This window comes from Macaca nemestrina, chromosome 6 (genome assembly GCF_043159975.1).
Source record: "Macaca nemestrina isolate mMacNem1 chromosome 6, mMacNem.hap1, whole genome shotgun sequence".
NCBI classification, from domain to species: Eukaryota; Metazoa; Chordata; class Mammalia; order Primates; family Cercopithecidae; genus Macaca; species Macaca nemestrina.
In genome coordinates, this window is record NC_092130.1 from 121,647,897 (window position 1) to 121,661,462 (window position 13,566).

Genomic DNA, 13,566 nt, shown 5'->3' on the forward strand with positions numbered 1-13,566 from the left:
TAAACTTACAAATGGAATTATAAAATGAAGTTAAAAATGAACTTAGTTTATAAACAGACCTAAAGAGTATTCAAAGTCACCATAAATGTAATTGTTAAAATTGAATAGCTATGTAGATAGAATATTAAATTTTTTTTTGTTGTTTTGTGTTTTGTTTGTTTGTTTGTTTGTTTTTGAGGCGGAGTCTTGCTCTGTCGCCCAGGCTGGAGTGCAGTGGCCGGATCTCAGCTCACTGCAAGCTCCGCCTCCCGGGTTTACGCCATTCTCCTGCCTCAGCCTCCGGGGTAGCTGGGACTATAGGCGCCCGCCACCTCGCCCGGCTAGTTTTTTGTATTTCTTAGTAGCGACGGGGTTTCACAGTGTTAGCCAGGATGGTCTCGATCTCCTGACCTCGTGATCCGCCCGTCTCGGCCTCCCAAAGTGCTGGGATTACAGGCTTGAGCCACCGCGCCTGGCAGAATATTAAAATTTTTAAGTGTAACATAAAAACTTGAGGAAAAGCTAGGCTTCAGATGTTGTAAATTTAACAAACTGTATATTCCTTTTCAAAACTGCAAAGTAACAATAACTAATTGCTGTACAGCAAAAGTCATCCTCAAGGGCACCAAAAGCCTCAAACTAACAGGTCACTGATCACATGCCTAATGGGGAGCAGTACTAGGGGAGTTGGTAAGAAAACTTCCTGTGCCCTGGCTTGTTCTTGTGGTCTTTAACAAGTCTCTACATAGAGGAAAGAAACACAGGCTAAACACAGAGAGGAAATAAAATATGGCTTTCTTTAATGAGAGATGACCCTGCTGCCGGCTTGGCTACAATTCAAAGCATCTGAAGTCGTAACTGGAGCCCGGCCAAGTTGGAAAACCCAAATCCTCTGTCCCACTAAAGTGTGAACTAAAGCAGGGAAGAGGAAGTATAGCAATTTGAGGTCAAACTGAGGCACAGAAAGCCTGATGCCCCAGGCTCCTCCCAAGCACTCCTTGGGCCTCCCTGCTAGAAAAAGCAGAAGGCTACAGAATGCTTTAGGCCAGGGGTTGACTTTTTATTTTCTGTAAAGGGCTAGGTAGTAAATATTCTAGGTCGTGTGGGACATACCATCTCTGTGGCAATTACTCAACTTTGCCACTGTAGCATGAAAGCAGCCATAGATAATACTTTAAGTAAAGGAGTATGCTGAGTTCTAATAAAACCTTATTTTCAGGGAATTTATGGTGCCTGGGTGATGGGGAGGCAGCCAACAATGGCCTCTGCGACTAAGACACCTTCTATATAATTCAAAAGTTGCTTCTATATAATAAGCGATCCCCTTGAGGTGATAGGAGGACGTCAGCTTGGTCTTAAAAGATGAGAGAGTATTTATAGGCTGATCCTTTCCACCTGTGGATGGAGGGGCCTTGGGTTGGAAGCAGTCATTGGAGCAAAGGGCTGGATGCACGAATCCCTCAGGCTGTAGAGGGCCTGATAGAATAACTGGAGTAGAGAAGGGTACAGATATGGGAATACTGGATGTCTTTCATTAGTCCCTGAAGGCAAGAAGCACCCATATATGACTGTGCCTTTCACAGTGGTTATCTACAAGTAAGCTTTTTGGATAGAAGAATAAAACAAGCCCCTAAGGTATACCAAAAATAACAATCAAAAGAAAAAAGACATGTTTGCTCTATACTTCCTGGTAGTCAGATTAAGCAAAAACGAGAATGTTTTCCAGATCCTAGGTCCTACCACCAAAGCTAATGGGATCATTTTGTTTGGCTATTCTGGGACATAGTGAGTTCTCCCACGCATTGGAAGACTGGGTTTCTACACAATTATCGTCACAACAAATAACATCCTATACATAGCAGAGGTTACTGACTGGGGAAGAAGATTTATAGTAAAAGCGAGGCTCCATTACAGGTGATTACCTGCAGTTATTTGTCTGGTTTTCAGTTATTCAGGTAGGCTGCACTGAACTTTAGTATCCTTAAGAAAGAAGCATCTTATGAGAACTATACTTTTATACTTACTGTCTTTTGGAAATAAATATGCACTCCCAAAGTAATATTGTGATATTAGTTAACATCAAGTCATCATTTTCAGGTCCTTATTAAGCACTCAGTAAAAAGTAAATAATATCCATTCTGTGTTATAATATTTGGGGGACTGTGGCAAATTGGTTTTTTATTTGTATCATTTATTTCTGCCTTGAATGACATATTTAGTACCTTTCTAAGGATTTCAAAATCCTGCAATGAAAAGAGGAACAGCTGGTGCTGCTCTCTAAACTAACCTTTCTTTGAACAAGCTGCCAAGAATGCACTCTGAAGAATCTTAATGATGCCCTGCCACTTTATCTTCAGACCCTGTCCTGAAGCCATGGCGTGGGCATGGCTTTCTCTGACTTTGTTGAAGGTTACTCAGTTAAGCCGGCTTCATGAGCCTCTGTAATGAAGGCAGCAAAGCTGGAGGGCCCTTTTGCAAATACACATACAAGATGTATACACTCAGTAGTGTGATGGTAAATGTAGCTTTTTTTTTTTTTTTTTTTTTTTTTTTGAGATGGAGTCTGGCTTTGTTGCCCAGGCTGGAGTGCAGTGGTGCGATCTCGGCTCACTGCAAGCTCCGCCTCCCGGCTTCACGCCATTCTCCTGCCTCAGCCTCCTGAGTAGCTGGGACTACAGGCGCCCGCCACTGCACCCGGCTAATTTTTTTGTATTTTTAGTAGAGACAGGGTTTCACCATGTTAGCCAGGATGGTCTCGATCTCCTGACCTTGTGATCTGCCCGCCTCGGCCTCCCAAAGTGCTGAGATTACAGGCGTGAGCCACCATGCCCAGCCTAAATGTAATTCTTTAAAAAGAAAAACAGTCCTGATTTGTTGTACTCGCAGGTTTCTGTGGTATAAATACTCAAACCATGGCCACGTTCATGACTTATACAATTTGACATCCGTGTACCTGGAGTTGGAAGGAGAATGCACACAATCAGCTATTGCCAGCCCTATATCAGTGGACCCCACCATACCACTGAGAAAAATTTCAATGCAAGTGTTTTCCCCCAATGTGACATGTTCACACAATAGGTCTATCTACTCTAGTGATTGAAGAAAGGTGCTAGGACATAGACAAGGAAAGTCCCATTCTCTTTGTAACAGTCATGGAAAAGGTCTTACAAAATTTTGCCTCCATTCAGTCTCTCTTGGCATCCTATTAATTGGAGCAAGACCATACTTTTACCAGAGAGTTTAAAACCAGTATAGGCAGGGCACAGTAGCTCATACCTGTAATTCCAGCATTTTGGAACCCAAGGCAGGCGGATCACTTACAGCCAGGAGTTCAAGACCAGCCTGAAAAAAATGAGATAATGTCTCTACAAAAAATAAAAAATAAATTTGCTGGGCATGGTGGCACACTCCTGTAGTCCCAGCTACTTAGGAGACTCAGGTGGGAGGATTGCCTGAGCCCAGGGGTTCGAAGCTGAAGTGAGCTATGATTGTGCCACTGCACTCTAGCCTGGGCGACAGAGCAAGGACCTATTTCTTAAATTTAAAAAAAAAAAAAGTAATAATAATAATAAATAACAGAGCAATGTGAATCCATCTCAAAACCATGATTCCTATAGATCTCTGAAAAATACAGGCTATGCAATGGACACTGTGTATTTAAACTTACAAGAAAGCAGTAATAGCTGCACGTGGTTCGCGACAGTTAACAGTCAGGTTCTCTTGTATCATCTTCCAGCTTTCCCTTCTCCCTGTCACATCCCACAATTGTACTTCTTTTTCCTGGCCTTTTGTATTTGGTTTGAGATCTCACTCAGTCATCTTCATTAGCTGACTTACCACTATCAGTTTGAAGGAGCTAAAGTTGTCAGCCTAGACTCCTTCATGAGACCTGGTTCCTTTTCCAGAGATGGAGAAAGAATGTGCCTTTATTTTTAAAGTTTATTTTAACAGTCTTCTATCCAGATACTTTTTATTCAAATTGAGTTCTGTGATTTAAGAACTAGTCTAAGTAATCATATCCCTCTTTACTGGAATCCATTGCTTTTCTGCCTTCCAGTGGAAGTAAGTCCAAGTGCTATAAATAAGTGAAAAAGCCCTTAGTAAACTGTGCAGTATTAAACAGTCTTTTATGATCACTAAAAAGCCCAGGGGGGAAAACCCTGTACTCTTATAATACAAATGATGAGGACAGTGCTCTTCTCAGGCCATTGCGGTTGTTGTTTTGTTTTCGGTTTGCAGCATCCTGTCCTCAGTGGAGCCCCATTTGTTGGCACCTGGGGTGCTGGCACCCGAGCTGCCTTCCCACACTCTCCACAGTCTCGTTCAGGACAGAGCAGCTGAGTGAATGAAGTTATGGGAAGCCAACTTTTAGGTCAAAACTTTCCAAAGCTCCTTAGATAGATCCCGACCCCACCACAACTGCCTCGCAGGCTTTAGAAGGGTCAGTTATAATCCACTAGTTTTTCACAGAGGGAACATAGGCATTGTGTGTAGCGGGGCATCTGGGGGAGAGTGAGAAAGCAGATATCCAGCTGCCATCTCCAGTGGTGACTATGCAGAAAAAATAAGCTAATGGCCCCATACAGGGTGAGAGGTACCTGTATTTCACATGGCAAGAGCAGCAGTTCCCAATGGGCAGGACCCCCCAGGGAATGTGTTGGGCTTGGGAGGGTGCAGGTTGTTTTCAGTTTTAGCAATGACTGGTTGTTGCCAATGGCATTTAACTCAGTAGAACTAGGGGTGGTGTATTCTATGATGCAGAGCAGAGTCCCACGCAGTAAGGAACCGTCACACACCCTGGCTCTCCATGTCTCACAACACGTTCTTGTGGGTCAAAGCTCTGTTTATAAATATCTGAGCTGAGAACCTGACTCTCTTTCACACACAAACACTAAGTAAACCCTTCCTGGTCTGCTCTGTCCCCCTGCTCCCCAGAGTGCTTACAGGAAAACTAGGTCAACTCTGGGCACACACTACTGGTTTAATAACAAACAGGAAAAACAAGCAGCCTACCATTAGAAATAAAATGAAGTTTGCAGGTTTTTAAAAAGGAAAGACCTGTTATTGAAGTTCAAAACTGTTCACATGCCTTCTAGACATTTAGTCACACCAAATTGGCAAGAACTGAAAGTCAAAATTTTGAATCTCAAGTGAGGGCATGATAGGGAAATCAGAGAGCATCATTACCCCATTAGAGATCCTGGAACTAGGAAAGGATGATACTGTGATTTCACTACTCAAGGAAACAGAAAGGACATCTCCTACCCAACGAGTGGGTCTCCGGTGCTATGTAACGTCTCTCAGGTTTAACAGCTGCTACAAACATTAGCAGCAGTGAGATGGTGCCGAGTTGTCTCTGTTATATTGGGACTTTACAGTAAACGCGATGTGTGAATAATGGAATGCAGTCATGCCAATCAGCCGGCAGTGGCATGAGTGGAGAAAGGCTCTGGTGACAGGGCTAAAATAGGTTGGCTGCTGGTGGTAGCTTTGTTTTCCTATCTCTAGGGTGGACACATGGCTACTAATAAATGCCCACTCTCTGTGGCTATCCTGAAAATAGCTAAATGACCACAGGTTGTCAGACAGCTGTATTCTGATGTCATTCTCCCAAGTGCCGTCTCCAAAGGCCAATGTGAAACAATCACTATCTCCTTATTCAAGAAGTTTTCACTTAACCATGCTAGTTCAGCAACAGATAAAGTAGTCAAAAGACTTAGGTTCATGTTCTCTTCAGTCATTTTTAAAATGTTCATTTTGATAAGTAAATGACCTTAAAAAAATGTATGTCCATCATAAAAAATAGATCCTTGCATCACAGGCAGTTTTTTTTTTAAACCTTAATAATAATGTCAGATGTTAAGTATATGACTTACGTTGTTCAAAGTTAAACACTATTCTTTAAAATGTATACATCAACATATATAAAGACAAAAAAGCAATGGTGAGCAATTCAAATGTGACTGTAATTGTTACTGTAATAATATAGGGAAAGTAAAATTTGAAGTTCAGATCAGATCAATGTAAGATAACAAAATAAAAACGTTATCCTAGGCCAGGCATGGCGGCTCGAGCCTGTAATCCCAGCACTTTGGAAGGCCAAGGTGGGCAGATTGTCCTGAGGTCAGAGTTCAAGACCAGCCTGGCCAACATGGTAAAACCCCGTCTCTACTAAAAATACGGAAATTAGCTGGGCCTGGTGGCAGGCACCTGTAATCTCAGCTCCTTGGGAAGCTGAGACAGGAGAATCATTTGAACCCAGGAGGCAGAGGTTGCATTGAGCCGAGACTGCTCCATTGCACTTCAGCCGGGGCAACAAGAGTGAAACTGTCAAAAAAAAAAAAAAAAGTTATGCTAAAAAAAAGTCAGAATTAGAACATAAAGTCCTCATCTTCTCCTCTCTGTACCAGAGTATTTGTTTTTAGAAACATGAAATTCCAAGTAATGAAAAGCTAATAGATGTTCCAGCAACAGTCACTCACTGTACTTAAATATTAGTGAAATGACAAAACTTGTTTATAAATTGATATCATAAATGTAGAGTTGTATGGAATCCTGTGGATGCCAGTGGAGTGAATATGGCAGCATTAGATACCCACTTAGGTTATGGATCTGAAAATCTCGAGTTACCCAGCCATATTTGTCAGCTTAACACCACCGGGCCCCTTTGTCTGATGACCACTCTGTCACTGTAACCTCCACTTCGTTCTCATGTTTAGTATTCAGCAGGAACAACTTCTGAAGCATGTCTACCTTTAGACATCTGTATTATCTTCCATGTGTGCCTGTGTGATAGACTATATTTTCAGTTGCCTAGAAACCAACCTTTAACAGACAGCTGAACTTCACTGTTTTATGTCTGGTAGGTATTGTAAAATATCACATGTTACTGATATACTTTGTGATTATTTTAATCCAACATTGTTTTCAAATTAACTGTAAATATGCTACCAGGATCAATTCTGTATGATTTTTAAATTAACCACTCAGAGGAAGTATTGTTAATGAGATGCCTTCCTGTTATTATTATCAATTATTATTTTAATATTATTGAATTTCTTGTGACCAGCCCTCTTCTCAGTCATTAGCAATACTTAAAATGCTGTCCTTTTGGATTTGGGTTTATAAAATGTAGCAAGGGCACAACTTCCTTTATGTAGTAGATTTTGGATGTTGCATACTTCAGCTGATGGGAAGCATTATTGATCAAATACTAGATTGCATCGTAAGCACAGTGGTCCCAATTTCTGAGCTCAGTGATACAACCTGCAGCCTTACTTTGTGGCAGAAGCAACAAGATCGACAGCTCTGATTTTCAGTTCTTTGGAGCAGCCCCCACCTCCTTCTAAAGGTGGACTTAGCCAGGGTTCCCTACCAGTCCCTCCTCCCTACTCTTTTTTCTCCTGTTGGCCAATGGCCCCCTGTTCAGCTAACTGGCACTTCTTCCCTCTGCAGGGTTGGGTTGGTCCCTGATACTGGTCTTTGCACCAGAGAATTTCAGATTGTCTTGGATGTCAATTGTTTTCAGTGCCCTAAAGAAAACAAGCTGAAAGAATGGAGTTTGTGTTTTCAGTAAGCAAGAATTCTCTTAAAGCTGGGCATGGTAGCTCACACCTATAATCCCAACACTTTTGGAGGCTGAGGTGGCAGAAGCCCCTGAGCTTAGGAGTTCAAGACCACCCTAGGCAACACGGTTAGACCCCACCTCTACAGAAGATTTTTTAAAAATTATCCCGGTGTTGTGGCATGCACCTGTGGTCCCAGCTACTCGGGAGACTAAGGCGGGAGAATCGCCCAAGCCTGGGAGGTGCAGGCTGCAGTGAGCTGTGTTCATACCATTGCACCCCAGCCTGGGTGACAGAGTGAGACCCTATCTTAAAAAAAAAAAAAAAAGAAAAGAAAAAGAAAAAAGAATCCTCTTAACATGATTTATAAAATACCTTGGGCAAAAAATTGTTCTGAAGTTGTGTTCCCATTTTCTGATCTGCAAATGAGATGCTCATAATCTTCAGAATCAGAATTAATGAGGATCTTGTAATTCTCACAGGTTTTTTTTGAAAATTAGTGTTTATTAGGAACTTGTGGACATTGATAAGAAGGCTTTTTGGACACACTTGAACTATAAAATGTTAGCATATTTCTGGTTCCTAAATTAGCATAACAGCTTAGTATTTCTTATATAGAGAGATAGATGTCTTCTGGCTTATATGAAAAAATGTACAAACATATTAAACCAATTGGGATGGCATATCTCTACTGTCAACAAACAGTAGTCTGCACTGGTATTGGCAAAATAAAACCGTATTTGAGAATGGCATTTAAAGTGGAGATACTTTTTTTTCTAGGTCAAGTATTGACTAAGGTAAGACACTGGAATTTTTCATGACATATGAGATTGAATGAAATTTGCTAGCCAAGAGCATCTTTGAACAGTGTCTCTTTTGATGTTGCTACTGACTGTGTTTGATGTTATGTAAAATCTTGCTGGGCAATAAATATAATGTTCTAGTTTTGTATGATACAGTGTGTATGAGTGGGGAGCTTCCTGAATTTTGTGTTTTATGATACCTTTTGAGAGAAGATCATCAATACTTCTAGAAGCCATAATAATTTGCTATTTATTCACAGCCAGGAATTGGTAATACTAAATGCCATTAGTCAATATGCTGGCCAATATAGTAAGAGTGACTTGTGACTTTTTATTTTTTATTTTTTTATTTATTTTATTTTATTTTGAGACAGAGTCTCGCTCTGTTGCCCAGGCTGTAGTGCAGTGGCACAATCTCGGCTCACTGCAAGCTCCACCTCCCAGGTTCATGCCATTCTCCTGCCTCAGCCTCCCAAGTAGCTGGGACTACAGGCGCCCACCACCATGCCCGGCTAAATTTTTTGTATATTTTTTAGTAGAGATAGGGTTTCACCCTGTTAGCCAGGATGGTCTCGATCTTCTGACCTCGTGATCCACCTGCCTCGGCCTCCCAAAATGCTGGGATTACAGGCATGAGCCACCACACCCGGCCGACTGGTTATTAATTGAACAGGTTTTTAAGCACATACCTGTTATAAGTTCTTGCTTTTTCCGTCCCAGAAAATTCAGGACTGAAAAAGAAAAAAAAAAAAAAAACTAGAAGATTGTATTCATATATGTAAATTTATGTAAGTTTGTATATACATATAAACATACATACACGCAGTTTCTATCCTTTCCTAGAAAACACGCTATCAAAAACTAGCCGGGCGAGGTGGCGGGCGCCTGTAGTCCCAGCTACTCGGGAGGCTGAGGCAGGAGAATGGCGGGAACCCGGGAGGCGGAGCTTGCAGTGAGCTGAGATCCGGCCACAGCACTCCAGCCTGGGTGACAGAGCGAGACTCCGTCTCAAAAAAAAAAAAAAGAAAAAGAAAAAAGAAAACACGCTATCATGTCCCAGAAACAGATACTAGAAATTTAAGAGAGAAAGAGAAAAAGATTATTTAAATTAGATTTTTGTTGTGTTATGTGCTTGATGGTCAAAATAATTGAGTCTTGAGTAATCAATATAGTACATACTGTAAGTCGTCACCAATTTAGTAAGTCGGCAAGTGAGATAGTGAAAGCTACTCTGCTAATTATTTTGATTAAATTGAATCTTTTGGTATCTGCAGTGTATCTTACCTGGTGCCATAGTGCAAATAATTTTTTCTTTCTTTTTTTTTTTTTTTTTTTGAGACGGAGTCTTGCTCTGTCGCCCAGGCGGGAGTGCAGTGGCCGGATCTCAGCTCACTGCAAGCTCCGCCCCCCCGGGTTCACGCCATTCTCCTGCCTCAGCCTCCGGAGTAGCTGGGACTACAGGCGCCCGCCACCTCGCCCGGCTAGTTTTTTTGTATTTTTTTTAGTAGAGACGGGGTTTCACCGTGTTAGCCAGGATGGTCTCGATCTCCTGACCTCGTGATCCGCCCGTCTCGGCCTCCCAAAGTGCTGGGATTACAGGCTTGAGCCACCGCGCCCGGCGCTCCGACTTCATCAGACCTCCCATGCTGCTAAATGTATGGGTGGAATGGTGGCTTGCATGCAGATCATTCACCTCTAAAGAAAACACTCCCAGGTCACAATATCTAACCCACATTATAACAACAGCTGTGAACAGACATCCACACTGCAAAGTCGTAGGCATCACAGTTCGTATAAATTTCGCCTTAAAATTCCCCTACTTTATCCCTCAGAATTTTGATATGAGAAAGTTTCTGATATAATTAATAACCTATTTATCTTTATTTTTTCCTCTTAAGATCAAAAAATATTTTGAACTTGAACCACTTGCACGTGGAAAACGCTGGATTCTGCAGCCCTGCTCACTGGACGACATGGATGCACTGAAAGACAGCTTCTCTCAGCTGATTAATTTGTTAGAAGAAAAAGACCATGAAGCTATAAGAATGTGAAATCTGACAAAGAAAACAGGCTCCCAAAGGCCTTGAACCTACCATGTTAGTTTCTCATTTTAATTTTATTTTGGTATCAAGACTATATTGGCTTCAGTATCTATTTTTCTCTGGTCATTTCAGACTCTCATCTCTCTATTAAAGTGAATATTCTGTAGATCAGATGAATTATCATCGGCATTAACGTCAAGTACACACTACTGAGAGAGAATTTATTCTCTGTTTACCACTAATTATCTTCACCGCATGTCTCTTCCTTCTGTTGTTCTAAGCATCTCTTCTATACTCTATGCTAAAACGGATGGAATTCATGGCTTATGGAAATCAAATCCCTTTTGAAGAACTCAAAAAGACTCACAAGACCTTGATCATTTTCTCTGGGTTTGGGAGTGGAGTATTATGTGACTGGGACTCCACAAAATATGTATATTATTTTCAAGATCTCTTGGGGGTTTTGTTTTATTTTATCTTACTTTTATTATTATCATTATTATTTTTTGTATACTGAACTTATAGACTATGAGAGAAAAGTGAGCATCAAAAACTTAATTAATCCCCTTATCAGGAAGGAATATCCTGCCATAGTAAAATTAGCTCTGAAGAGCTTAAAGATAAGTTGCATAATGTTTTCTTGATTACATCTGAAGTCTCCTCTCTTTGAAGAGCAAAGACATTGTTTCCGTTTCTGAGAGCAGTTAGAGGAAACTTAGGTACAATGCATGCATCACAGACTGCATTTGACTGAGTGGAGTCTTCAAATATTTTTTAATGGATAAATGAGCCTGCATAAAGTCAAGCTGCAATGTAACATAGATATCTTTTTCTAAAAACTTCAAGTGTTTGATTAAAATAGAGAAAATAATTTTTAAAATAATAGATAAAAATTTTAAAAACAGCCAGGAAAAGTATAATTTATACTGGTTAGGGTTTAAGCTGGCATGGATTTGACAAAGATAACAAAGACAGAATCATCTATATATTCATTCATTACATGCTACTATAGTTTGTTGGAGTCTGTTAATGCCTTCTAGTAGTTAAAGGTTTATCAGTATTTCTATTATAAACCTCTATTTTCAGGGGTTTCAATGTACCCTTAAAATTGTGCTGGGGCTGCAGCAAGTAAATAATATTAGGACTCAGATTCAGTCTTTGGAACTAGCTTTTTTCCATTTAATTTAAATTATAAAATTGCATAGGGATAAATGTACAGTTTTGCTAAGGTTTAGCACCTTTGATCTTTTCTTAATCAGGAAAAAAATCTATGCATATTGAGGTTCATAGATGAAATATTCTTTGGCATACTTTGTAGACTTTGACCACTTAAAATACTAAGTGGCCAAATGATTTAAAAAAAAAAAAAAAACTGCTCCCTACACGAGTGATAAAAACATGTTTGTAACTTTTAAGTAAAATAGACTGATACCCAAATACCACAGACTCACACTATATTATAGAATGACATAATACCTGGTAATTCTCCAAAAGATAGACTTCAGACCCTTAATGCCATTTAAATATAGTTTTTGTGGTTTAATCTTGTGAGTAGATTGTAATGAAATCATTACCTTTGAAACATCAAACACTTCTTTAAGCTTTTTTTTTTAATGCCATGAATCAGGAAGGATCCATAGTGATTCATATACAATTTTGTCTGCAGCATCCTTGAATATTTTTAACACTGTGTAATCCGTGAGCAGCACAAAACTTTTATTCTGATGACCAGTTACACAATTCCTGTTTTTATTTTGTCCTGTTGTGCTCACCTTCTATGAGAAATAAATGATTATTAGGCCTTGCTTTCCCTGCAAGTTCATTAAATGTAGAATGTTGTCTTTTTAAGGCACCGTGGCTGAGTGCTCCTAAGCCATCTGTTAAATGACTTCCCGTGGTCTGTGTGTGTGTGTGTTCATGTGTGCGCCAGTGATGGGCCTCTCCTCAGACCCACGACTGTCTGCAGCGTCTCAGCCGTCAGAATGAAAACATTATCAATCAGTACCCAACAACAGCTGTTTTTGACAAGTTTCTGTCTGACGCCTAATGCTTTACAACTGTCAATAAGGCTCCCTCTTTGTCTAGCAGGTCGGAGCTCGCCGTCTTGCTGCTTCCGCGAGGCATCCTGTCCTCGTAACCCTAGAATTTGCCATGTTTTGGAAATCCACGTGGGGGTGGGGTGGGGCCTGAAAGGGTGGGGATGGGTGGGTAGGTGGTGGGGGCGGGTGGGATGGCTGGGGGTGGGAGTGTAAGTCCTATTCCTACTTTCATGTAAAGTGCCACAGGTGTCTTGGTTTGCATATTCAAATATTATACAGGAAAAACAGTCTGTTATGTATTTCTTCACCTAGCTTCTTGTTACATTTATGGACGTTTCCAGTTTTTGTACCTTCTTAGCTAAAGCAGTTGCCTTTTTGTAATGGCAATTAATTTATATGGTAAAACTTTGTATCCACTGTAGTTGACAGTATTGGTTGCTAATTAACTGCCATATTGCCCTGTCTTTCAATTTAAAAATACTGTACCTGTACTTAAAGGCTAACAGATTCATGTGGACATTTACCAGGCAAGACCAGCTTGTATTGTCCATGATTTCTATGATTTCCACTATCTTCAAATGAAAAATAAACGCTGAATAGAATTGATGTTTTCAGACTAACTCCTTTCAGCTTTAGCATTTGGGAGTCCCAGATTTCCGTTTACGTTTGTGTTGCCTGTTTGTCTCCAAAATAAGTTCTGCTGCTCTTGGGCCAAAACAAATGATTAATTCGCATTTCCTTTGAAGCCATTGTGAAAACCTTAAAAGAAAAAAACAAAACAAAACAAGAAGCAAGTATCTTTTCCAGTTGGTTTGTCTTCAGCAGCAATTTACTCTCATGGAAGCTGTTCCGTCAGAGTGTGTGAACAGTCTCAAGATATTATTACAAAACATCATCCTTCAATCAAAGGATTATTTTGTAATATTTGCTGTTAACTAGAGTAGCAAAGTTTGGTGCAATGAATTATTTCATTTAATGGTGATTGATGCTGTTGTTAAGAAATATTTTTAAGTGACTCAAGAGAAAATACTGTGCATTTACAGATCCGTCCTTAAGGATGAAAGTATAAAAAAAGACAGTAAGAAAGAAAAATCAAGTGGTAGATAGATGGAAGAAGAGAGAAAGAAAAAGAAAAAAA

The 13,566-nt window shown here is 40.3% G+C and overlaps 1 protein-coding gene across 12 annotated transcripts in view; it reads left to right on the forward strand.

The window, feature by feature from the left end:
* The window catches only part of LOC105499370 (ARF like GTPase 15), a 437,434-nt gene extending 424,404 nt beyond the window's left edge, over nucleotides 1-13,030 (forward strand). For 11 of the 12 annotated variants that reach the window (XM_011771916.3, XM_024786935.2, XM_011771919.2 and 8 more), the window contains one exon: nucleotides 10,246-12,195. In XM_011771916.3, the coding sequence (XP_011770218.1) occupies nucleotides 10,246-10,398 (153 nt within the window). In that variant the 3' untranslated portion in view covers nucleotides 10,399-12,195. Of the gene's footprint in view, nucleotides 1-10,245 lie in introns of all 12 variants that reach the window. The other variant, XM_011771920.3, reaches the window with a different exon arrangement.
* Nucleotides 13,031-13,566: the final 536 nt, after the last annotated feature.